Here is a 25967-nt window from a genome sequence, read left to right as displayed (position 1 = left end):
GAGAATTCATCCTGTGTACTCAAGCATGACTTTGCTAATAAGTGTTATATATTGCAATGTCTGAGGCTTCAGGAGTCCTGAACATTAACTACCTGCTTATAACAATGATGTTACTGGTTAGAAATGTTTTCTCAGTTTTACAGTGCATCAGTGATCCATGCTTTGAGGCAGCATGACCGCATCAAATATTACAATGGTTGCTCGGTAACAGGAAAGAGGTAATTGACTGAGGGAAAAAAAGACAAAAAAAGCCAGGAGACATGAATGGGAAGCACCAGTGCACTGGCTGGGTGAGGGGAAAGAAAGGAGGATTTTAAGTACTAGACAAATGCATAAGCCTTCTGCTTCTGTAGTTAATAAAATCCTGGTTGGTGTAAGTGTACCGCTATATCTGTGTTCAGATAGTGTCACAAATTGCTTATGATTTGCAATAACTCTCTTGTCAATAGCTTCCTCAGAAACAAAAAGTTGTGCTTGAACCATCACTGTTTGTAATTAATCTTTGATCACAACTTCAGTAACAGGTTACAAAATTCTACTGTACACCTAGATATGAATTAGCAGCTCTCTAGAGATTTGCTACAGAGATGGTCATTGCTAAAGATTCAGTTTGGAATTGCGTTTTTCCTTCCCCACTCCTATTCAGAGATATTTTGAAAATGTTAAATCTCTTAAACTTATTTGTAGTGATCTCATCACCAGTTTTCTATACATACAGAGCTAACTATGCAAGAAAAACTGTAGAGATTTTTTTCCCTAGATCTCAGGTATTAGTAATGTTTTAGACCTCCTTTTTACTTCAGAAGAAATAAATATTCCTATGTTGGCCTGCTTTAATCCAATGGAATCTTTTCTCAAATATAAAAAAGCCAGAGGGTTCTTAAACTCTCAAAATACCTTTATTGGATTACTTTAGAAATGGTCTGCAAGATTCTGTGCTGGAAGTATAAACCATTTTAAACAGGATATTAGTGTACATTATGTAGTTTTGATAATATTTATAAAATTTTAAATTTCACATCATGATCAAAATACACGTTACTGAGAAGTATTTTCTAGAGTAAGGCCAGTATACACCACATCTACTCTTAAAATGCAGAATCCTTACCTTTGATTGCTCTGGAAACCCAATCAGAATAACAATAAGGTGATCAGCAATTTGTGAACCTGCATCCAGTGGAATAGGCATGCAAGATGATGGAGAATTTGGACAGACAACATTGTGTGTCAGTGACCCCAGGAGTAGCCAGGACAGCAAGCGAATATGTGAAACACATTCTATGAATTCTTTGGGCCTGTCAAGAAAGAGTGGATTTTATAATGCTGCAAAGTTTTCTACTTCTTCCCCAAAACAAAGAATCTCTTTAAGCACTTTGCAGATGCAGTCTTAAGTGTTCTGGAGGCACAAATCATTGGTACAGCCTACAGGAAGTCTAGAACCACACAGAATTTAGTGGATTTGACATAACCTTTAACAAGTCCAACAGAACATACTTGGGAGGGAGGCTAAGGAGTGGTATCTGTAAAAGGGTAAAACATGCACAGATTCACCTGATCCATACACAGTGATTATTTACACAGAAATCATCAGATGAGGATTGCCTAAACGGAAGCGCTTCTCCCTGTTTCCCAGGACAGCACACAGCTGACAAGGCTATGACAAGATATTCTTCATTCTACAGCTAGCTCTGAGACACAGGTGCCCTGCCCTGCCTTACTTTTGCTGTGTTCCACTTCTCCATACATGAACTCCAAGTGGAGTAATTTCTTTTTTCCTTTGTCTCTCCCTGGACACTAGGACTGCATTCTTTCGAGGGCAGAGACTGTGCTTCTTTGTGACTGTTATTCATCCACCATCTAGTGCAAAGCTTAACTCTGAAGCTCTGTGCTTAATCAATCTAAAAAGGAATAGTATTTTCTGATGTCATCTTGTCTATTCCCTTCCTGTGAAACAGTTCAAACTACATACCCATTTGAATACATAGGCATGGGAAAAAATATATTAGATCAAAAAATCACTACCTAGTAGGCCACTCACTACTCTTATTCATTTATAATGTAATGTCACTGTCAAGGACTCATAGAAACAAAGATACATTCCATTAATGTATCTTTGTGTGCAGACTGATAAAATGTTCATCCTCAAATACATAAAGGGTCTCATGGGAAGCCCACATCTTCACCTCAGAATATATAATGTAACTTTTACATGTAAGAAACTGTAGCCCAAAGAGTTTCTTATTCTTCTTATTTGAAGCCTATATATGTTCTATCTGCGGGACAGGAGCCCAAACTGCTTAGTACCTAGAAGCCCAGGCAGAAAGTTTGAGATAAAGCTGGGACTAGAATTCAGATTTGTTAAAACACAGTGAGCTACACTCAAAACATCTCACTTGCTAGCATTGTAAGACAAAGGACAATGCTTTGCTCTTCTTTTTAAAGATAAGACATTGCACATTAGGATTTCTCATACTGAAAAAAGAATAACAAGTCTTGAAGAGCAAGACTTCTCCCTAGGAGAAGTCAGTATTTGTATCACCATCTAAGCAGACTTACACTTAAAGATCTTGCTCATTTGTAATCAGTAATTTCAAGGGGCTTAATTTCCATTTTTCTATGACCATATTTTATATAATTATAGGACTAATAAATTACTTCCATGGTTTTCACTGCCTGTATCTAGATGGAGAATCAAGTTCATTTCCAGTGCAACTCCAGTCAAGTCAAAGGAGATACCTCCGCTGGTCTGTGCTTTAAATGTTGCACTGATGAGCTTCTCAGATAAGAATCAGGGAGACGCTGACAAGCATTTTCAATGTCCCATGGCCACCACTCCGAACTACGCATCCTATCTACTCAATCTAGCAACAAACACAGAATTCTGTGGAGACTTCTAATTCATGTTAGTGTTCCTTTTTGTGGAAAAGCATTCTCACCCTTGTTGCATTGCTGAAGGAGGATGGTAAAGCCAAGGCAAATATCGGATCACAGCTTTGTTGTCTCTGTGGTTTCCTCGTGTGATTTCCATAGCAGTAATCTGAGCTAAACCAACTTTCAGATGCCCACCAAACGTGTCTTCATGCAGTGGCTGAGAACAAGTCTTCATATGACTCTGCAAAGCAAAGATCTTATTTCCTACCTGAAAAGAGTATTCTGTTTCACTTTGCTTCACTGTCTTTCTCAAGGTCTCTAGCTGTGTCTAAAAAACTACAGAATATAACTCAGAAATGGGCTTAAAAACATTCTCCAGTCTCTATACTAGTAAGGGTATTATAATGCAGCTTTTTTCAAGGAGGACACATTCTCAAGAGCTCACGAAAAGGTAAATTTTACAGAATGTCTAAGTATCTGTTGTACCAGCAAACTCAATGTTGATAAGCGCAAATTCATGGTTGCACATCCAGACAGTTTAATTGAAGATCAAAGAATCCAGCCATTCAACAAGGTAGCTCTCCGGGCAGGAAATGCCTTCCTCCCGCAATAGAATTGCGCAATATTCTATTTCCAGGTGCAGAAATAAGCTGTCTCTCATTCACCAAAGATATGACTGTGCTGCTCAAGTTATTTGCTACAAATGCCTTTAAGCCCTGCACATACAAGGGCTAAACCTTTTACCAAGACACCTCATTACATTTCTGCCTGGAAAGATAACATATTATGCTGTTTTGACAGCTGTAAGGCATGTTTCACTGGTGCTCCTTGAGATAATCCTATATTTCTAGCTGAGCTAACTTTGCATTACTTTCTGCCTCTGGTCTAACAGAACATATGCAGAATACATATATATGTGCTTTCCATAAGAAAAAAAGGCTATCAATAATTAAATTATTATAAAAGAATAAAAATCAGTGGATCAATAATATTTTATAACAGGATCCAACCCCCAGCAACTTATACTCTCAAAATCACTTCAATTCTCTTTGAGAGGAAAAAAAGAAACCTATCAGCATGTATTTATAGTGACTTTGCTACAGACAGGTAAGGATAGAAGGGTAGGCAGGCAATTATATTCTTCAAAAATAGTGGCATTTTCTAAATAAAGCCTGATCTCTAGCAATTAAAATGTTATCCCAAAGGAAAAGAAAGATAATAAACTGAACAGAAAAAATAAACTGGAATGCAATTACCTTGAGAATTAACATTTATATCTTGTTTATAAAGCAATAGTTGTGAATATGTAGGACTGAAAATACTTGACTTCTTTCACAGAATAGGAAACTATTCTCAGGCACCCAAAATAAGACACTGGAAATTAATCAATAACTTGAACTATTTGTTCACTGAATTTTTCTAGGATAACATTTAATAATCTTTTCTCAATTTTTATTTTTTTCTTCTGAAACACGTCACTCAACATTTGAAACTTTGAGAACTTTGAAAATTGGAAAGTTGAAATGATTCAACTTTTGCTGTTGAAATGTTACTAGTCGTACAAATCTTAACGATTATGTGATTTTGTTAGTCCAGATGCTCTTGATAGTCGTAGTATGATACGCATTCATGGTAAGAAATTGTACAAGTAGGTAGGAACATCAATGTTAATAAATCCCAGGCAACATAAGTAATTATATTTAATCAGCTTAAAAGAAAGTAAATCTAGACATTGTGAATTTGTTAAAATTCTGACTATTTGTAAATTTGTAAATTTCTCACCATTTGCAATATTTTCCCAACAATGCTGGAAGCACATAATAAGTTTACCTTAAGATCCTACTAGAATTTAAAAGTGAAAAACCCAACTTCTCAAATTCAGCCCTATTTAATAAGAACTGTCTTTTAATTTTGCAAAGACAGCCGAAGTTTATTCTTCAAAATAAATAAAATTACTACCATTTTTGACTCTTATGTTTCTCCTAGAGTCCTGTGTTACATGGATTCAGACAACACAGACTCAATACAACATGCAATTTTGACAAGTCGGTTCTGATTTCATTTTAAATGCCACAGAGGACACATTTGGGGGCTTCTTGTCTAATTTAAAAATATAAAAGTGACAAACTGGGTAAAGTTTTAGTTCACGTCCTAGCTATATCTAGGTATCCAAATGTACTAAATAAATAGTCCTACCAAGCATAAGAAATTATCAATTCAGACTTAAGCTTTGGAAAAGCATTTCTTAAAAACAGACTGCAATTCAAGGGAGAAGAGGCACCAAAAAAAGAAAGTGTAAATGGAAGAGATCTTCCTACTGAAACCTTTACATGGAAGAGAGGACATCTGCAAGTATTTTCAAATGAATTTTTCACATTCTCCATTTCTATGGAAGTGGCAAATCAGATGTGTCTCTCATTTATGATTTATTTGCCAATCTCTTTTGAAAGTAGTTCTGAACTGGAAGAGAAATGGGTGAATAACTTTAAAGGATACAGTGGGAAGGCAATTCAATTCAGCTTAAAGTGATTAATTATTTTGTACTTTGAAGTAAATTTCTACTCCAGCTACTGTACAAAAGGCTGCTTCTCCTACTGAAGATTTTCTTTTAAATCACAATGGGATTCAAGGCATAGGGCCAACTGAGTAAGAACATACAAAAAAAAAAAAGGTATTTTGTCCAGTAAAACAAGGTTACTGGGGGTTTCAAGAGATGTGATTTTCAATTTCACAGGGATTCTTCCTCTTTTGTGGTATTATTATCCCGCAATAAATTGTCCCCTCCAGGGCATAGAGTATAGTGGAGAGGACAAGGGGAAAGTGAGCAAGAGTATGTGAGATAAATAAAAATAAATTAAAACAAAAACAAAAAGATAGAAAGAAAAAAGAACAAGTGCCTCAAAGTCTTACAATGGTTCCTTCCAGGCAGGATAATTACAGAAAGCATATTTAAAACAACAACAACAAAACATCCACATACACTTTATGTATGCCCATAACCAACCTTTAATTTGGTTAAGGTATGCATATCTGCAATGAAATCCAGCACTTCCCCAACATACTGCCTCATGCATTCCATTGCTGCTGTTCCACACTAGAAGGTAAAAGAAATAAATTTAAGTAACAGGTTTCAAATATGTTAGTGCTTTTGTCTTTGCTTCTTGTGCACCACAACTCAGGTTTGTTTTTGTCTGTTTCAAATTCTCTGCTTTTTAGTTGCATTACTTTAATTAGAAATAGGCATTCTTTGATGTTTTTCTTCTCACTGTAATTTGCTCTCTTATCGAATGACAGTATCAAAAGATAGACCAGTCAGTATAGCTCCTTCATGCATCATAAAATGCTCTAATCTATGACAGTAATGAAAGATTAACTAATGAAACTTTCAATAATATCTTTCTCATGCAGCTCCTGAAGTTTACAGTGGTCCAGAATCAAAGTCTTAAAAGTCTGATGAGAGTTTAACAACTCAGTTCTTCAAGCCGCTGGTCATATCTGCAAGTAAAACCAATCAGATGCAATTGCAGAAAACAAAATTCAGTCATAGACACAGATGCCCTTATGTTCTCATGAATCATGATAGGAAACAGGGTAAATGATTGGCTTTGTGTATCTTCTTTATAAGCATCACTGAAATTTGTTAGGTTTTTTTTTGTTTGTTTGCGTTGGGTTCGGATTTTTTGTTGGTTGGTTGGTTGGCTGGTTGGTTTTTTTAACTAACAAATGTTTCTGGGGTATTCCTATAGTAAAGTCATATGGCATTTTAATGGCACTCAAGCCAGTTGCAATTTTGAAAGGAGGATGCAAGGGAGATAAGGAATAAATCCAATTCTCATGAACTATTCCAATTTGAACATAAAGGTGTAACCACTGAGAAGTGATCCCTACCAGAGCAAGAAAAACTCCAAAGGGAAAACAAAAGGATTCAGTGTGGTGCTTGATTCCCACAGCACAATTTTTTTGTAGTCCCTTTCCCAGAACAATGAAAAATGCTGGTCTGGCCTTCGGCTAGTACAAGACATGCCCAAGATGCGCACAGTACTCAATGGAACAAAGCTGTCAGATTAAATAAAGGTTTCCAAACCGAGAACTCTGGAGAAAAGCTTTCAGAAGATGATATGGCTGACCCACAAGGTATCATATAATGTTTATATTTTAATTATCAGAGGTGAAGATGATTCTAGCTGAATTCAAGGGGAACTACAAATGTTCAGCATTCCTCAAAATCAAGTCTTTATAAATGCCTCAATTGTAGGGTCCAAGTGACTTTAGAGGATATAGGATGAAATTATTAAATTTGGTATCTTTCTTCTTACAGTGGCAAAAAAAACCTGTTGTACCCCAAGTCATAGGCTCAGGACAATATATTGCAAAATGTTTATAGAGGGGGGAAATATTCTTCTTTTACCTCTATTTAATCACCTGTGCTTTGAAACACAGAAGCTGAGTACACAAATGAATCAGATTTAGTTTTGACCACAAAATTATTAAGCCATAATTGAGTTTTAGGGCCTGAAATTTGAAAAACAGTTAGCATTCTATTTTTAAGCAATTCATGTGGATGATCCTCATTTTCCTAAGTTAATATCAATCTACTCAGTGTTGAATTAATACCACTTTCCGGTTTTTCAAATGCTATGCCTGTCAGCTCCCATGACAGAGTAACAAACAGTAAAAAATGGTCACTGGCAGCCCTGTCAGCATATCCTCCATCTAGTTTATGTGGAGTATTGAAAAACAGAATTATAAAAGACATTATACCCAGACCTCTGAATAATAATGTTCCATTTCAAAAGACTTCCCTCTGAGTTTCTCTTTCATTCAAGCAGCAAGCTACCTGGTTTCTTAAATTTTTTTCTGAAATGATCACTTTCCTATTATATCTTTTTATAGCAATGTCAGCCTATCTATTTAAACCAAATGTAAATTAAAACATTCTGCTGGGAGGAAAGCAAAGGCATTATTAAAGATCTTCTTGAGCACAGGCTCCAGCTAAAGTCAGACATGTGACTAAATATTATTAGTGAGAGTAAGGGAAGCAGCATCAAGCCCAAAACTTTTCAACATAAATAAAAAGGAAGAAGCCTAGCAGGTACTGAATGCAACATACCTTGCCAACCACAGAAGAAATGAAAAGGAAAGAGCATTCAGATGAATCATAATGAGCTAATAAGACATACTTTTTGAAAGCCAAAACTCAGAGATGGATTTTGATTCAATACTTACTCCAGGCAGAGAGGCAATCATCTGTTTATGCAAGATTGTTGATTCAGCTAGTTTAGTTCCAGCATCTGCACAAACAAACTAAGAAGAAATTAAAGATGAGTTATTTTTGAATTATATTTGGAGGAACCTGATGACACAAACAAGTTATTCATGGCTTTATTAAGATCATTTCAGACCTCTTCTTGCTTATATTTGTAGTCAATGCCTGTAGAGCTCTCTTCCTTTATAACCAATTTAGTTTGCTCACCATTATAAATGAGTGATTTTAATGAAAAAATTTTGACTTTAATGTTTTTCGTTAACACATATATGCTGGGCAGAATTAATTTGAAGACTATTATATAATAAATAAAATTTCCCTTTATAAGTATAAATAGGTATCTTAGCCATTCCCTAGATATATGAAATACTCATTTCATCCCAGATTTAAACAAGATAGGGGAAAATAAGGCAGCATGCCATGTTCTTTACTATGATACTAAAATGCTTTCACTGAAGTTCTACAATAATGAACTATATGAACAATTTTCAAATTGAGAATACACTGGTAAAGTATAAGATAACTTTTGCATAATAAAGGCCAAAAAATAAAAATACAGGCTGTTTCTGAGACATGGTCATTATCATTCTGTTATATTAGACTACCTCTACTTGGCTTTATTATGGTTTTCTTTCCCTTCCTTTCTTTATCTTTTTTTTTTTTTTTTAAACTTTCAAATCCCTTGCCCCAAAATCTCCGCCATCCATATCACTCATATATTAGATCCACTAATACTGTTATTTAATCTTTATGTTTCAATAATGCATTTGACAACATACAGATGATTTGCTTTTGCAGAAAACTTGTATTAAACTCTATTTGCTCTTGGGTAATTTCTGTCTATCATGATACAAAGAAGCTTTCTAACAAAGAGCAGACAGAAAAGAAGAACCAGCAAGCTAAGGTACAAGTCTTAATTTTCTTTCTTAACAATGAATACTGTGGTACCTTTACAAAGTGAGATAGATATTGACTACACAATATTCTTTAGTCATCTAATGCCTATGTGTTAGCATGCTTTCAGTGACTGAAACTATTCTTGAAAATATTTCCAAAACATTTATTCTTGCAGTTCCACAGGCTGTACCTTTCAGTGATTTAATCTGAATTTGGACTGCCTACCAAAGACTTGGAAACATGTCAGACTTATGACTTGACCAACAATCTCTTCCTTGGGGTAAATAATAGAAAGATATATCTGAGTTTAGGTTAATAACCTAATTAGGCATTATCAGACATAGGCCTGGATCCAGTTGACTCTTCTTTTGCTTAGAAATTATTTTACACCAGAATAAGCCACACAGAAAAAAACAAGAATCTGACTCATATTTCAGTTGATAAGTGGCCTGGTGCTCTTCTTGTCAGAGCTCTAATCATTACACAAAAAGGAAAAGAAAGCCTTAGGTTTATGGGCTATGTTGATCCAGACTTTGTCTTAGCTAAAGCAGCAAACAGGACACTCCACTTCTGTTTTAACAGAAGACCCGTTAATTAAGTGAACTTAAGTGAACAGGTGACAGATTTTCGCTTGATGTTCCCTGTATCAAAAGGAGCAAAACTGTTGCAGCAGCAGCAATCAAAGCTACCTCCACTGGTCTCCTGTAAGCTTCCTATATCTATTGCACAGTGCAGTTTGGATTAACCAAAATATTGATTTATTTGTGAAAAACAGCTGACAAAATCCATTACAATTTTAATGAGCAATTGGACCATGTTTAGCTTATATTTCTCAACATCTGACTGCCAGGTGCAAGGATCCTTCCTAAATTCACAATTCAGTTAAGAGAAGATGGGGAAAACAGATGCAAAATGAAAATTTCTTTAATTTCCAGTCCAATTAACTGTCATTTACGTTGTCTTCCTCTATTAAATACTGTAAGGCATTAAAATGTCACTGGCAGGAAATTCAGCCTCAGCCATATGTAAAGGTAAAGGAAATAAAGTATCTCCTTGCTGCAAAAAAAGATGAAGAATGGGCAAATAATACCATATTTCTTCTTAACATTGTCTGATAAGATACGGATGGATCATAACGTTTAAGCGGGAATGTCTTCTGAATGACGCGAACTAAGTATATAATATAATTATCTATATTATACTCCACTTATAATCAGAGCTGTAAAAATATATATTCCTAACAATGTATTATGTATGTAACTTTAAATTGTTCCAGTCAGTAATTAGCAGAAAAGATCTTCACAAGGACAAAAATTGGAACCACTGAATTTACAGTAGTTGAAGATCTGGACAGAAATCGGAGTTACCTAAACAAAACAAGTCAAGTATACCGATCTTTAGGGGATGACTAAGCAAGCAAATTCTAATGAGACTAATATAATTTGAAGTCAGTGGAAATCCTGAAGACATACATTGATGAAATGTGAGCAGGAGGAAAGTACTGGGAAAGAAAACACTGGGTGAAGAAGCAGTTCCTATGGAAACCCATGGAACTGCAGCATGTAGATTATGGCTTTAATTTGCTAGGGCAAATTGAGAAGACAGACTTTTTTCACCTTTAACATCCAGGATACCTATCCGGGATTTGGATGATCTGGTTAAAATTCACTTTCTTTGTAAAGTGGGGTATAGTTGCACACATTTTAGCACAGATGTCACCAGTTACACTGATGGCACCATATAGTCTGGAATAAATGTGGGTGACAAACATACATTCCTAGAAACTCCTTTGTCAGACAGCCCACAACTGTTCTATCATTAAAATAAAATGCTTTTAGCTCCTTTATTTTGAACATTTTGATTGAATGTCAGTGTTTTGTATGCACTGTCTGTATAGAACCTTGTATGGAGGCTAACAAGTTCATGGAGAAGGGACTGTCTTGCAAATGAAAACCATTTTCCTTTGGTGCTGTATTAGCTTTGGTACAGTTTTATGGACTTGAAACCATACAGTTTAAATGGATGTTGTATGGCCTTTGTGTGGTAAAGCTGTACACTGAGCCTTCCATTCTATTAACAACACCAAAGAAAATTCACATAGATATATTTGTTTTTACTATCAGGTTTCTTAGATTACAATAGTGCTTAAGATGTACTAAGTGGCTACTGTGGTATTTAAATTCAAGGTGATACTAGACCACATACTACTGAGGGTTGCCAATTTGCACTGTCAGTAGGTCTGAATACAACCCCTGTTCTTTATCTCTGACTAGACAAAAGCAGAAGCTTTGAATATCAAGAAATATGACTTACATCACTGGCCTCTGAAATGCTATGCAAGACCCTTACAATCACACTGGCTGCTGTCGTGGAAGGTATGAATGTGTCCTAAAGCATATATAGCATATAGGAACAATGCTAGGAGGAAAGTACTGTTAATTATCATTTTCTCTTTACTTCCAGCATACAGGAGAGAGTTTTCTTTGATGACTCTATCAGGTGATTCTCTCAATGTGAAGGACAAGTGTTTATCAGTTAAATTCTACTGCCAAGACTGAAGGGGTATGTTCGCAGTCCTAAATGGCAAATTCAGGACTGATTAGACTACAGAAATTAAGGTACTTTGTCATCCTCCAGGGCAGCCATAGGAGAAAGCTATATAATAGAGCAGTGCAAAAAAGTTTGACTTTTTCTGTAATCTAGAAGTCAGTCAAGCCAACAAACACAGATGCACGTGGTATCAAGCTGCATCTCTGCACCGCAAAGACAGAGAGCAGTTAGTGGTTGAGTTATTGGAATTGGTCTCGGTTGGGACTCAAAATAAGTCTAAGATTAAAAATTTTAAAAACTAACTGCCAGAGCCTGAAATGTAAGCTTTTCAAAAAAACGCTTCCCCTGACATTGCTGGTACTTTCAGTAACCATGTTGGACTTGTAAATCCTTTTTGTTGAATTTAGGCTGAGATACAGTCCAGATGAGAATAACATGAGGTAGATCTCCTGTACCTGCACCAGCAGCAATAGATTCATGTCTGGTAATGGTGACTTTAACTTCAGTGCCTGCAATAACTCCAATATGACACTGCGTGTCAAGTAGAATTTGTCCCTTTCCTGCAAAAGAAGAACAGTGTTATGAATGTTCTGAAATTCACTGGCACCCACTAGTAAACAATACTTTTTATCTAAATTCAAAAATACAAAATTTACAGAAGTGTACTTTTTGTTACTGCCTTACAAAATTCCACAGTTTTGAAATTCTAAAGATCAGATAGAACAGACATCAATGAGAATGATTTTTACTATGCAAGATTTTATTTCATACATGACAGATTTTATAAGACAGTTATATAGCAAAGGCATGCAGGGTAGTTGTCACTGCTTACTTCCATATAGATAGAAAAAGGAAAGTAGTAAGGACTGACACAGGAAAACAAACTGGCAATAGTCTTTAGCATTATTCTCTCATTAAACTTGCCAAAAGTGGTCTAGATTTTACCATATATATTTTTGCTGTCATTCCCCTTAAAATAAGGGTGTCAGCAGTAAGACAGCTTTAACATTGATTTTCATTCATTAGACTAGCAGTATTTTTCCACTTACACAATAAAAACCATTTTGGCTACAGCTGCTACAACAGAAACATTTTAAAACACATGGTGAAAAATCAGCCAATGGAAATTAGAACACAGAAGCCTAAGAATAGAGCTGTAGAGCTGAAACAGCAAGGCGGTTCATGAGATAAGAGGAGCTTGTTACATATCTTACTTTGACATTCTCTGACTTCAGAAGATAAGATAAAAATGTGAAACAAATCCATAGCCTGCTAGTGACCTCCACAACTCAAGAACTTTGATCAGCAGAGAGACTTACATTGAGCTATTTTTCAAACGAACATTAGAGAAGAAAAAATGTTTTCTAATAAAGAATGTGTCTTCCAAAATATGTTTATGATTTAAAGTTTATTATCTTTTGTCTTGTAAATCTCAAGCACTTGCCTGCTCACTTGAGTAAGTTAAACTTTTAACTTTTCATTTAGTCAGGGTCTCAGCTCCTCTGTGACATCTGCAAAATGGAATAACGCTTTTTTCTTCCTCAAAGAAGGATTGTAAGGTTTAATATGTGAAGTCAGTTTGCAGCTCATTTCCAGCTGCATGCAGTAGAAAATGCAACTAAAATGAAAGGAGATGGAGGATATGAGTAGCTGGAAGACTGAGTTTTGATTAGCACAGACCGAGAAGCCTGTCACCACTGTTCCTCAGAAAGGTGATGTCACCACGCTGTATTTGGGTAACACACAGCCAAGCAAGTGCCTCCCACAACATCCACATGTCTTTTAATGAAAACAGATTTTAAATATCAGCCTTTGAGTTGGATAAAGGCACTAAAACAGCAGAATGGTATGTCTGTTGTGGAGATTATGATGCCAGTCTGTGAATGAAAGACCTGACTTCAAGTACCTGTTTTGCCCAATACAAGCAGAATTTTGATTTTCAATTACATGGAGCACATGATCTTATAACACGTTTTCAGATTGTACATTTAGCTGATGGAATGAGCCCCACACTGCAGCAGTCTAGGCAGCTAAACTTACAAAAAGCTGAGGCTTCAAAAACTTTTTTTTTAATTTCACTCCTTTACAGGATTAGCAAACACAGATCAGCTGAGCTGTATTATGAAACAATGTCTTGAGGAAACAAGTCACATATCCTATATGCATGAATGGTTCTCTTATCATACAATGTCCTCAGTAACTTAGTTCCAACAATGCCATAAGCAGATGCCAAGGGAAGAATAAAAGCAGGGCAAGCATATATAATTCCCGCTATCACTCTCATAGCCACCGACTATTTTCTACTCAGGGAACATCTGAGGTCAGTGTGGCTTCTGTATGATTTTTAACTCTCAGATATCTCTTCCACAAGCGTGTCCGCTGATCACTTGTGCCCACATCAATTTTCAGAACCAGCATTATTTGGCAAGGAGTCATTGTTTGGAGAACCACTTATTTTTGCTTGCTTTGACACTAGTTCCTACTTAATATGTTCTTGTACTGGGATGGCATGAGATTACTCACTTCAGTCTGGTTCACTTGTGACTTTCCAAACCTCTGTCACCTTCCCATCAGTTGTTGCTTTGTCAAATTGAAGAGCCTGACTTAGTTGCTCTTTGTATGGAGCACACTCCACAACTTGATCATTCTTGTTACTTTTATCTGAACTTTCTCCAGTTCCGTTATATCCCTATTGGGAATGGAGAACAAGAATGGTACATAATACCCAAGGTCCAAGAGGACACTAACAACCTGCTGGAATGTCTATTCCCCAAACAATGACTCTTCATATGCTTTCATAGACCTGAGAAACATACACAATGCAGTTAATAATTACATGCCCCAACACAATGGACAGAATTTCCTATCAGCAATCCAATACAGTCATCTGCACATGCTGGAAGAGAGGTAGAATGCTTGTCAAAAGCATTCAGCCATGTTAGAAACTAACACCTAAGCTACACAGAATGTTACTGGGCCATCATAAATTGCTTTGTCAGAACACTGGGAAAGAAACGTAGGCCTCATGAATCCCAGCTTTCCTTGGCCTTAAGGAAGATACAACAGCGAGCTAACTTTCTCAAACTAATCTTACCTGTCAAAACTCTTCCTGTTTTTTAAGCACAGACAGATGAAGAAAAATCAAGTAAAATGTTTTTAGACATCTGACCTCTTACTTCCTGCTGTTAATCAGAAGTGATGACACTGAAGTCAATGGCCCAGAGCACTCTTCCTACTGAAGTCTCCTCATTCCTATCATTCTGCTACTGATAAATATGTATAAGAAGTTCAGATTCTGCCACAGCAGTGTGAAGTCATATTATTCCCATGAAAATAAAGCCCAGAGCAATCACACGTGTAAACATGGCACAAAAGAATCAAGAAGGCAACCCCTTTAGTTTCTGTTCAGCCAAAGCTACCCTCTCAAATATCTATGCATCCCTATAAAACAAATGCCTTGCAAACTTGGAATTATCGCTTTTCAAAGGCAAATGTTTAGAATGTGAAACTACCAAAATTTGTTTCAAACAGTACCTCAAAGTCCAAAGTAAGTAAAAAGAACTGAAAATTTGGTTTAATAGAGTAATATGATATCTCTCCAAACAATCCAGGACAAAGCAAAAAGTCTTTATACTTGCCTCTGTTGCTACTGCAGTAAATGAAAAAACTGAGGATATACCATTTCAGTGTTCTTCCAAAATTTCAATAGCAAAACGTTACTGTGTGCAATTCAGTGGAATACTGCATTTACTTAACAGTATATTAGTAACAACAGTATGTTAGTAAAACACTAAGTTTAGACTGAAGCTTCAGTAGTTGTAGGAGATAAGAAAGCCAAAAAGTATCCTTAAGAGACTTGAAAGGAGAGCTGAAGATAAGATGATAACAATCTAAAAAAGAGATGCTACTCTCAACTGAGAGTTTCAAAGGCATTGAAAAATATCAAGTAGCTGGAACAGAAACTCAGACAAGGAAATATATCAGACTGAAGCGAGTCTTCAGACACAAAGATAGATATTCCTGCCACAAGGTATTAAGAAACTGCTAATGATTAAAAGCTCCAAAAGCTTCATAGCTCTCTATGAAGTACACATTAGAGTGGTATACTGCTTGAAAAGACAAAATTCCTTCACAGTGTAGCTGAAAGTTGTGCTGTGAGTTTTGTTTGAGCCAGTAAAATCTAACAGTTAATTCTGAATAGTTGTAATGCTCACAAATTATTTTCCTTCTGCAATTTGCTTCTACATGGTATTCTATCACAAGCAGCACTTATTGGTTACAGAATGTCCACTGTAGAGAAACACAGACAGTGCAACTAGATTGTTTTCTCTAAATGCAGTCATTAATTTGTTATTTCCAATGTAAAACCATGGCATGCAATAACTTGGATAACGTATTATGGAGTTCCACTAAATTAAGCATTTTGTGGATAAAAATTGCAGGAGAACATTCACAATGTTCCTAAAAGGGAAAGATTTTCAAAAGTCATGAAATCATATCAAAACATTTTTCTGAGCAATGCTTTCAGCGGGTTCCCTTTATTTGTATCTATACTGGGAATGTGAAATTCAGTATTATTAATAGGCACTAAATCATCATCACTACTTGATTAGCCAAACTACATTAAAACTGTTGACGTGTCCGAAACTTGACACTGATTTAATCTTTTTTTACAAAGATCCTATTTGATGGCAGTAGGACTTTGTCTAGGACTTTTGTCCTATTTTCAGTGGTCCCTAATGGAAGATATAGTCTCATTGTTACCTTAGTGAAGGCTCGGTAGCACAAACCACACAGTTCCACCAGGTAGGCCAGAGTGAAGACAGCATTCTGAATGACAAAACTTAGTAATTTTGAAAAAGGCTCCAGAAGGCTCTGCAATGACATGATTTAGGGATATCATCAACTGGTTGCTCAGCAAAACAAAAGGCATTCCAACTCAGAAACATCTGAATGGAACACCATCATTACTGTTAAATCAGAAATGATTTTGCTGTGATTTACACTGCTTCAGTCAAATGACTATTCTATCTTCCAAACGACTTCATGCTTGTACAACAAATTAGAAGAAAAAGAATTTTAAAGTTTCATCCCTAACACAGTGTTTATGAAACATCAGAGACTCAATAGTGCTTATGCAGAAGAATCTTACTGATCTCAGAGGAATTGTACTAGTGTGAGAACTGCAGAATAGGCCTCTGAGGAAGTTCGTCATTATCTTTTTTCTAGTGGAGAATATAAAATCTTTAAGATACACACACCCACACAGGATTGCAATCCCACCCAAACTTTACTGTAACGTAGATTCCAAAGCTCTTACCATTCTCCACAGAGTATCACATCGCACAATTTTATGTTTATGTATAATATTTTCCTAGCTAGTGGATAAAAACACATTTGTAGAATAATGCAGGTTGGTTGAACATGAGGCAACAGATTGGTGTCTTCTTGAAACTTACCCTGGTGGCACTAGTAGTAGGTATCTTCAGCAAGCAAATCATTATTCTTAAACTAGAATCTAAAGAACACTGTGGACATATTCAGAGGGAAAAAAAGATTAGTACCTTTCTGTGTACATCTCTTGCTTTTAGAGGTGACAGCTATTAATAAGTTATAGGTGAAGTCTGAGAAATGATCCCTGATGACTGATTTTTAGTTACTTGGCCTCAGTTTACTTGTTTCTGAACACATAATCATATCCCCTCAATGGTAACATACTACAGCATGGGTCTCAAGATAAGAACATTTCACAAAAGGGCTGGTTTAGAAAAGTTACCTTTACCTCTTGTATTACAAAAATCTCCTAGAAATACATTCCCACTGTAATGAAAATGGACTTAAAAACTGAGTGAATTAGCACCGTCTACCTCACTTTTGTGATTATCCTGGACTATGACATTTCCCTGTACATCAAGGTAGGGCTGCACCCCATGACATTAGAATAAGCTCTGGCAACGGCTGCTCCAGAGGCCCCACTAAATGTGTTCACTGAGGTGTAATTGATTTTTCTTCTGTGTAAATCACACAGGTTGCAACAGTGAATGGGACTTCCAATGATCTGTTCTTTGTCTCTCCTTGCCCCGGGTGCAAACATCTAGAAGAGCAAAGAGTCATTTATGATCCCAGAGGAAGGAACAGGTGATTGTTTTACATGTATCACTAATGATAATTCCCATGAATAAAAGGGAAATCATAGTAAACACTCCATCTAAATGGACAGCACCAAGGAATTTAATGTTTCATATAGCTTGAGGGTGACACAATTTAAAAGATAAGTCACAAAGATAGATGTTGGATCCTTCAGCTCACATTGATCAATATGCCTTTGCACAGAAGAAATTACTGCTTGGCTCATTCATGCTGTGGGAAATGAAGTCAGAATAAAAGTATCAGAATCCCATGTTTACTGGGAAGAATCAGAAAAGTTTTTACTGTGTTAACTGAAAAACTATCAGGAAATGTACACAGTAGGAAATAAGGCTTCTCTGTTTTGAGCACTCAAAAATAAGAGCCCAAAACTTCTAGATTCAGTTTCCATATACATTCAATTTCCATATATAGCCAGAACAATAACCTGGTCAAACAAACAAGTTGGGCCCGGTTACTAATGGGAATAGTTCCAGTAGTCTCACATTTTACTCTGCCTGTCTGATTATTGTGTATTTTTAGCAAATTAGTTAGGTGGTGCTGCTCTTCTTGTGATGTTTAGTTGGTTTTAACAGTTAAAACCAGACAGATGCCAAAACACTGATTCTCCCAAATGCAGTAATCTAATCTGACAAAGTCAGGGCATGGAAAGTGAAGAGTGAAAAAATATCTAACAAAGAGTGAAAGAGTGCTCTCTGGTCAGAGTTGTTATTGTTACCTATGGAAAAATATTACTAAAGAGATAAATTGACGTATAATAAATCTAGTCCTCTGTAAACATTAGTTGCATCATTGGAAAACATTCACAACCACCTGTACTCTGGCTCTCACCCACAGCTCTTCCACTGTTTCTGTACATCCTAACCAATGGTAGTTATGCTCATTTCAAATGTCTATATCATACCTTAAGTGGCAAAACACAGGGGAGTTTGGTAAGGAAGGTCTGAAACTGATTACTAATTGTAGTCCAAAGGTTGCTGGGTGAATCCATTGGCAAGGCTTCCATAAAGGTGGCAATATTATCCAAACAGCGTAGCATCGCACCCCCTGCTGGTAAATTCTTTTTGTTATTTAAACCCTGGGAAACAAAATGACAACTATAAACAAATGTAAATATGGAAACATGGCCACTTAAACAATATTTGGAATTTCAGAGGTTAATTTTTCATATTAAATATTACTTACATCTTGTATAGTACTAATGATAAAATGTTGTCTAAGGAATTTGACCTGAGTATATGATAGTTAAGTCTAATTCATCTCCTAAAGTACTGATCAAGAGATTTCAGTGTCAAAAGTGTAAGGTGCTGAACTTTGAAACAAAATTTTATGCTCAAGGTCGTAACATATACGCTGCTTATATTGTCATGGCAGTAAAAAGAAAGCACAACTCTTATTAACCAGTAGTTTGTCCATATTTTCCTCGGGCAAATTTTAAAGAAGACACTAATGTTCAGTAGGCAATGCACAATTTTTTGGCTTGTGTACTAAGGACAGGCCTGGAAAGATGTAAATACTTTTAAAGTTCTGTCAAAATCTTTGTGTGAAGGAATTGCCATGTTCTTGGAAGAACAGGAGAATACATGGAAGTGACTAGTACTAGTGGGATGATAAAAGTTAAAACAGAAACAAGCCAAGAGCACAGAAGGTAGTTGGTGAAAAGCAGGCAATAGATCTTTGGATCATTTAGAGAAAGTGCCAACAGATACAGATGAGAAGGCCAATATAGGAGGATAAATATAGCCTAAGCTGCTAAGGAATAGGACAGCTCCAGGAGCTGATCTGTGGAAAAGAAGAAAAAAAAAAGCTATCAGTGAGAACACTAGAGGAAAAATGGTGAGGATCCTGCTTCCAGGGACAAAAAAAAAAAACAAAATTCACATTGCTTTTGGTGATATAAGTTTGAACTCCTAATAAATGAGGAGAGGTGTCTTCAATAAGCCTGATAATGCCTAATAAAGCTAGCAACATTAAAAGAGTTGATAGCCAACATACCTCTAATAGCTGGCTCAGAGCAGCAATAGAACTCAGCTCACTGAAGTCCATAAGGGATGTAGCTAAGGTCCGCAAGAAACTTCCATCTGAAATTGGAATTATGTTTTTCCACTGGGTGTTCATATAGGGATAATTGAAGGGGTCAGAAATGTACTCAGGTACTGTACTTCACCTTTAATATTGCTCTGGAAGAGCTGGGGGAAGATGCCATTGGGAGCCAGCTGATGGAACACACAGCGGAGGAACTGCTTGGCCACACCTGCAGCATTTCCAGGGATCATCATGCTGAAATGAAAAGAAGGAAAATAAAGTAGAGATGGTCACCTTGCAGATGAAACAATTCTCTAACCTGAAAACACAGAGATAATAAATAAGATCTTATTTTTTTTTTAATTACAGAAGTGTTCAGTTATGAGAAAGTCATAAACAGAACTTTCCTGATTAAAAAAAAATGTTAATTTTACTTTATTAATTCAGGTCAACTATTCAGAGATGGAATAGTTGTGTATACCTAAAGTATTTGTCTCAAAAAATAGTTGCATTTTTCCTTATTCTCCACATATTTTTGCTTGTGAGTTGTCAGGATTTGAAGTACAGTCCTCCTCTCACCTTGTGGATTTCAGTGATACAGATTCTTGGTTTAGCCATAAAACACATGAAAAATAGGTAAACATGCCCATTACAATATTAATTTGCCTGTTGCCATTTCCTTCAAGAGCTGAAATACTCCCTAATCACTCACAAATTGAATGGTTTCATTAAAAAAACAGAAGTGTTATCTATTTCCTCATAAACTACACTTCCTAGCTTTTGCAGCTTTTCAAAATGAATTTATCCTACTCAGCATCTTTTTTAAGTGATGAGACATCACCAGGAGGGGTTCTCCATGGCTGAGGATGACTCACTTCACCTCACTTCACTGAATACATGGAGACAGCTTATCAAGGCAAGTACTGAACAAACACAGAACAAGCTAGAACGATCTGCACTGAAATTGTGGAAATCAGGAGGAAACTTTAAATGAATCTAATTAATCTGAATCTGATTTTTTTCATATTCACTATATGTGAATATGAGTTCCTGCTCATCTTCACAGAAGACAAAATATTTGAATGAAATGAAAAAGGATGAGTTTTTCTCTTACTTAGAAACTTAAAAAAAAAAAAAAAACAGATTTTAATTTCAGGTCATCTACGAATGAATAAGAAAGATAAAAAAAAAAAAAAAAAAAAGGTAAATTTATTTGATTTTATGGCCAGGGAGGACAATGCTTTAAATTAATTGCTTGATTTTGAGTAAGGTATCTTTTGCTACTATACCTTTCTGCTTGATTGGAGAAACTGGTACTTGATGCCAACCTGCAACAAAAATAATAGTAATTGAAGCTCATATGCTTTTATGCTTTTTTGTGTACCATTTTGAAGAAAGTCAATAGACTATCTATTTTAAAAAATAATAACGATAAACAAAAGTTTTACAGAACATTTAAAATGCTACCAGAAAGATCTCCTGAAGTGCTCTTAATTTCAGGCTAATCATATTGGAATAACGTATCAACTCTAACCAGCTTTGCAATGTCACAAATACTTCCCAGATCTGAAGACAATTCTACTTCCCTTCCTGCTCCAGAATGATGATAATGAAGTGAAAACTACTGTCACATTCATATCTAAACTAATTACTAATCTGAAAGGATGTGGTGAAAAATAAACTTTGCCAGAAGCTGCATACTGGGTGAATTGTTTCTGATTAATACAGCAACATAGACCAAGCCAAAATTTTCCACTTGGCAATCTGAAGTGAGGCTTCTAATTTCAGATTTTGGCACCTAAATAAATGGCTTAATTTCAGAAACAGTAAGTACCTAAGAGCTCTTACAAAGTCAGATAAGAAAGCCAGGGGGTTCTCAAAAATCACATAATTCATTTTTAGCACCTAAATATATACTAGGAAGCCCAGAACGGGAATCCCATTGTGAAAATACTTAACACAGTCATAAAGTAAATCATACACCTAAGTATGCAGAACACAAAAACAAATAGAGTCAGAACTTATACTATCAAAGCAATACACATTTATTCCTAAAAGTCACTAAAAATTGGAAGCATAGCTTACATACAAATACCATGCAATTTTTACTTTCATCTGGTACACATCAGTATTTCAGCTGGTATAAGATACAACTGAATTGCAAGTTCATGGAAAAAGACTAGTTTGCATCAGCTGATGATCTGGCTTTTAACATTCGTCTTTGATTCAAGATCCTTTCAGGGTGGATTTAGCTTTTGCTTAGTCCTCTGTCAGTGTCAGTTCAGAAGGCAGTTTCCTCTCCAGTCTCCACTGCAAACTGCAAAAAGGATCCTAAAGCAGCTCAGTCAAGGGCATCAGTGTAAACCAGAATGGATGGTGATTTCCATTAATGATGCATGACAAGCTGGATGCACAGCATACATTCAGCTGTGAAATAATCTCAGGTTGGATACTGCAGTGGATTGAAGATAATATTCTCTTCAGTTGTCCCAGCATAAATCAGAAAAAAAAATCACTAGAGTCCATGACTCCACTGTTGTTGAGAGGAGCCCAGGCTAAAATAAAATATATTTTCTCATGTGCAAATTAATTCTGAGTGAAAATAGCTCTGAGGCTACCTTCAAGCAATACAAGCGTTGATCCTGGAATAACTGAAGCATCAGCTTGACTTAAAGTGCATGAGGATTTCTACAGAATTTGGTGGAACTAATCACATGCCCAACAGCTATTTCCAAAAATCTACTGAACGTTCAGATACAAAAGCATAGCAATTTTCTTCTGAAGGAAATCGAAGTCCTATGCAAAGTTTCTTCTCTCCATTTGAATGCTATAATGCATGCATGTTGTGGTGTGGTTGTGGAGGGGTGTTGTTTTTATTTGTTTGTTTTGTAATAAACAAAACATTTAGATTCTAACTTCCAAATGGAAAAACGTCATGAGATATTAACTACATCAAATACTTGGGGACATCTAAAGCTTTTTGAAATTAACTGCTTGTATGTGTTTATCACTACCACTTTAAATATTATTTGCATAAACTCTCATCATCATCTCCACTTATTACCTCATTACTTATGTTTAGTGTAATTCCTTTATAGATAGCCACTTACTGTGCTTAGAATTTTCCAGAAATGGCAGCTAGAAGGAACAACACGGGACATTTACCAAAAATACTCCATGCTGCATGCCATCTGCTGCTTTAGAAAATCAGCTTGCTCCAAGGATGCAGCATTCCTTCTTCAAAGCATAGAAAAAGGTAAACCGCTCAGTCTTCATCCCTGATAATTTCTCTTCCAAATGATTTACTCTCTGGCTTCTTAATGACTGTTAGTTCTGTATTTATAAGAATCATACAGAATGTAAAACATCTGTCTAGATTAGAAACTTTGCCTCTACCAGAGTTCATTAGCAGTGAATTGCAGCATTGGAATTAGTGAAAATGGAGAACATGAATAATTGCGGTGTTTAAGTGGAACTGGGAGATGAAGAGGCAGGGCTGTAAAGAGCCATGTCCCTGAGTAAATCAGTCAAGCAACTTTAATTTCATACACTGAAAGGAATATGGAGAGGAGAGCCATGCCATTTCTGCATGTGTAGTGCAGCTCAGAAGTTTGTTCTGAAACACACCCAATGCATCTCTCCCACATCTTAGGCAACAAGTTCTGGAAGCTGCTGAAGCAGCAATGACAAGTACTACAATATACTTGTCATTGTAGTAGATAGTAGTACAGGTTGAAGAACCTGAAAAGTTTTTCAAGAAGAACCAGATGTTATGTTCATATAATGAAGTTTATGTAAACCCAATTGCAGGCACAAAATTCTTTCAATCATACAGAAAAGAGGACAGTCCTGAATTTACCTTCCAACAGACTGCATGATGTCCAAGAGTAGAGGAGCAGCCAAGTCTGGACTAAGGTGAATGAAGGTTGAGAGCACAACTATGGCCAGGCCTAGTGTTTCTTCATCATATTCTTCAAGAATTGCTCCACAATCATGGCATCTGCAAGGAACAGTAAAACCGACATTGACAAATTCAAAACAAAGCAAGCAGATGTATTTATGTATTTTTAAAGTACTATAATTTAGTACTTTCAATTCAGAATTAATTTAGTAAAAAGTGTAATTGTGATCTTTCTATAATTAACTTAAGTCTATGGCTTTCAAATATTAATAAAGGTTTTCACTGGCTGCACTGGCTGTTTCTACACTGACAAATGAAGGAAGAGAACCGTGTAAGTCTAAGTTTTGAGTCCATCATTGGTAATGGTTAGCTACTTCCCTCACTCTGTATTGGACTGCTTCAGTTTGCACTACCCAAGAGAAACCTATCACAGTGAAGACTAGCCCTAGCAATGTTAACATCAGCCAGTTCATGCCACTTGGTTTCAGGGAAAGGCTCATGTCCCTGGCACTTTTCTATATAGCAGCATAGTCACAAATAGTGACATTCAAAGATGATCTCAGAAAGACAGAACAATTCCACATTGTCCTTTCTGTCATGAATTATGAGTAACAAATTATGCAATTAGGAACAATAATCTGATTGGTCTCCACAGCATTTATAGCTCTTAAGGAAATGAAAGAAGGAAATGAAAGAACCAATCAGAGGCACAGAACCTTAGATTTTGGAGAAGTCTCCTTTTCCAGGACAAATTTGCTGCTGAGTCACTTACTCCTCCTGAAATACTAAAAGACAACCAAAGAAATTCTGAAAGAGCTCTCTAATGTCTAATTATAAAGATAATGTCAGACTCAGGAGACATGAGACAGGCTTTCACAAATGTATGTAAAAAGCAATCCAGTGTGGGAAACTAGCTTATCTCAGCCCAGTAGGAAAGTTTGCTCAGTTTGATCAATAAGTTGCTAATGACTCCAACAGATTGTGATATTTTAACCTAATGGAATTGTACAGGCAATTTTCTTGCCTTTGTTACTAAACAAAAGGGAAATATGACAACAAAGTCATGAAAGTCAAGCTCAGCTGGTCTACATGTTAATAAGCAATGATGCTAGAAGTTTGGAGAATTGACCAAAGGATGTGTCAAAGATAATCCTAACTTTGGAGATCCTTCACTTTGTCACACTATAAGGCCTGCTTCCAGCCACAGCCTGCTCAGCAGCCCTGACCAGTGATCATCCAGGTAGATCTGTCTTCTGGACTGAGCACAGGAGCACAAGCAGGAACTTAAAGTTTCTATTCATAGTTTTTCAGTAAATCAACACATAGCTCCCTGCTGACTGCTTTCCTCCTCCATTAAATGAGTACACTTAATACTTATTTCAGAGGATTTTAACCAACAAGTAGATGTTTGCAAAACCCTTTGATATCAATGCTATGTTGGTAACAGAATTGTTGATGGATAATCATAACTTTCTACTTCAACTGAAAACCGAAAGAATTCAAAGAATAATCTTTTATTTTTCCTAAGGCAAAAGTAGTTTCCAGTGATCAGAAGGAACCATTGATTTAACATAGGGAACAGTATAATTTCACCCATTTAAGCAATCAGGTTTAACTAAAGAAAAATCCAAAACTTTTGTTACCCAAGTGTCCTTAGTAGGCTACATATATTGTACAATTCTAACCATGTAAGTACTCAGTTTCAAATGAAGGACAGCAAGTGTCTCCCTTCCCCTTCATGTACAAACTCACAGACAACCCTCTGAGTTAGAAACACATCTTGTGGGCAGTGTTTTGAAAAATTTTAACTTAGAGTAAAATAAATAAATTAATTTTAAAAGATAGCATACAGTTAAAAGATAGAAAATAAACTTTATTTCTGTTAAGTACATTTAGTTTGATCTATTTGAAGTTCAACTAGATTTTTGAAAGGAGCAGAAAATGAACTTACTTGTCAGTCATCACAGTGGGCTGGTCATCAGCAAATTCTTCTGGTGCAGGTACAAACATACTGACTATACTGGGCGCTGACAACAAGCTGGATTTTGTGGCACCTTAAGGCAATAAGGAATAATAAAAACAGAAAAGCAAAAGAAAATCACTGAACAGAAACCTAAATTGCACTGGCCTGAAGATCAGACTTCTAAGGAAGAGCCATATGATTTTACTCTGCACAGAATAAGAAATATTTATGTCTGCAAAGGGTATAGCACATTCCTCCAATTAACTATAACTATCAATTAAATACATATGAATCCTTGAAAAAAGATAACAATGAAAAAAATTCTAGGAAGGGCAGGTGTCCTTGTA

General features: G+C 36.1%; 1 protein-coding gene across 17 annotated transcripts in view; it reads right to left on the bottom strand.

The window, feature by feature from the left end:
• UNC79 (unc-79 homolog, NALCN channel complex subunit) overlaps positions 1 to 25967 on the bottom strand; it is a 94977-nt gene that overhangs the window by 8524 nt on the left and 60486 nt on the right. For 11 of the 17 annotated variants that reach the window (XM_021402239.1, XM_021402242.1, XM_021402243.1 and 8 more), the window contains 13 exons: positions 25609 to 25711; positions 23616 to 23756; positions 21046 to 21084; positions 19899 to 20011; positions 19727 to 19812; positions 18636 to 18809; positions 17044 to 17112; positions 16349 to 16459; positions 12040 to 12144; positions 8098 to 8175; positions 5876 to 5965; positions 2937 to 3112; positions 1109 to 1295 (listed from right to left, as the gene is read on the bottom strand). In XM_021402239.1, the coding sequence (XP_021257914.1) occupies positions 1109 to 1295; positions 2937 to 3112; positions 5876 to 5965; positions 8098 to 8175; positions 12040 to 12144; positions 16349 to 16459; positions 17044 to 17112; positions 18636 to 18809; positions 19727 to 19812; positions 19899 to 20011; positions 21046 to 21084; positions 23616 to 23756; positions 25609 to 25711 (1472 nt within the window). Of the gene's footprint in view, positions 1 to 1108; positions 1296 to 2936; positions 3113 to 5875; positions 5966 to 8097; positions 8176 to 12039; positions 12145 to 13028; positions 13203 to 14107; positions 14274 to 16348; positions 16460 to 17043; positions 17113 to 18635; positions 18810 to 19726; positions 19813 to 19898; positions 20012 to 21045; positions 21085 to 23615; positions 23757 to 25608; positions 25712 to 25967 lie in introns of those variants that run through there. The other 6 variants (XM_021402241.1, XM_021402254.1, XM_021402251.1 and 3 more) reach the window with 6 other exon arrangements.

This window comes from Numida meleagris, chromosome 6 (genome assembly GCF_002078875.1).
Source record: "Numida meleagris isolate 19003 breed g44 Domestic line chromosome 6, NumMel1.0, whole genome shotgun sequence".
Taxonomy (NCBI): Eukaryota; Metazoa; Chordata; class Aves; order Galliformes; family Numididae; genus Numida; species Numida meleagris.
Note: the sequence above shows the minus strand (reverse complement) of the source record. Positions and strands in the feature narration are given on the sequence as shown.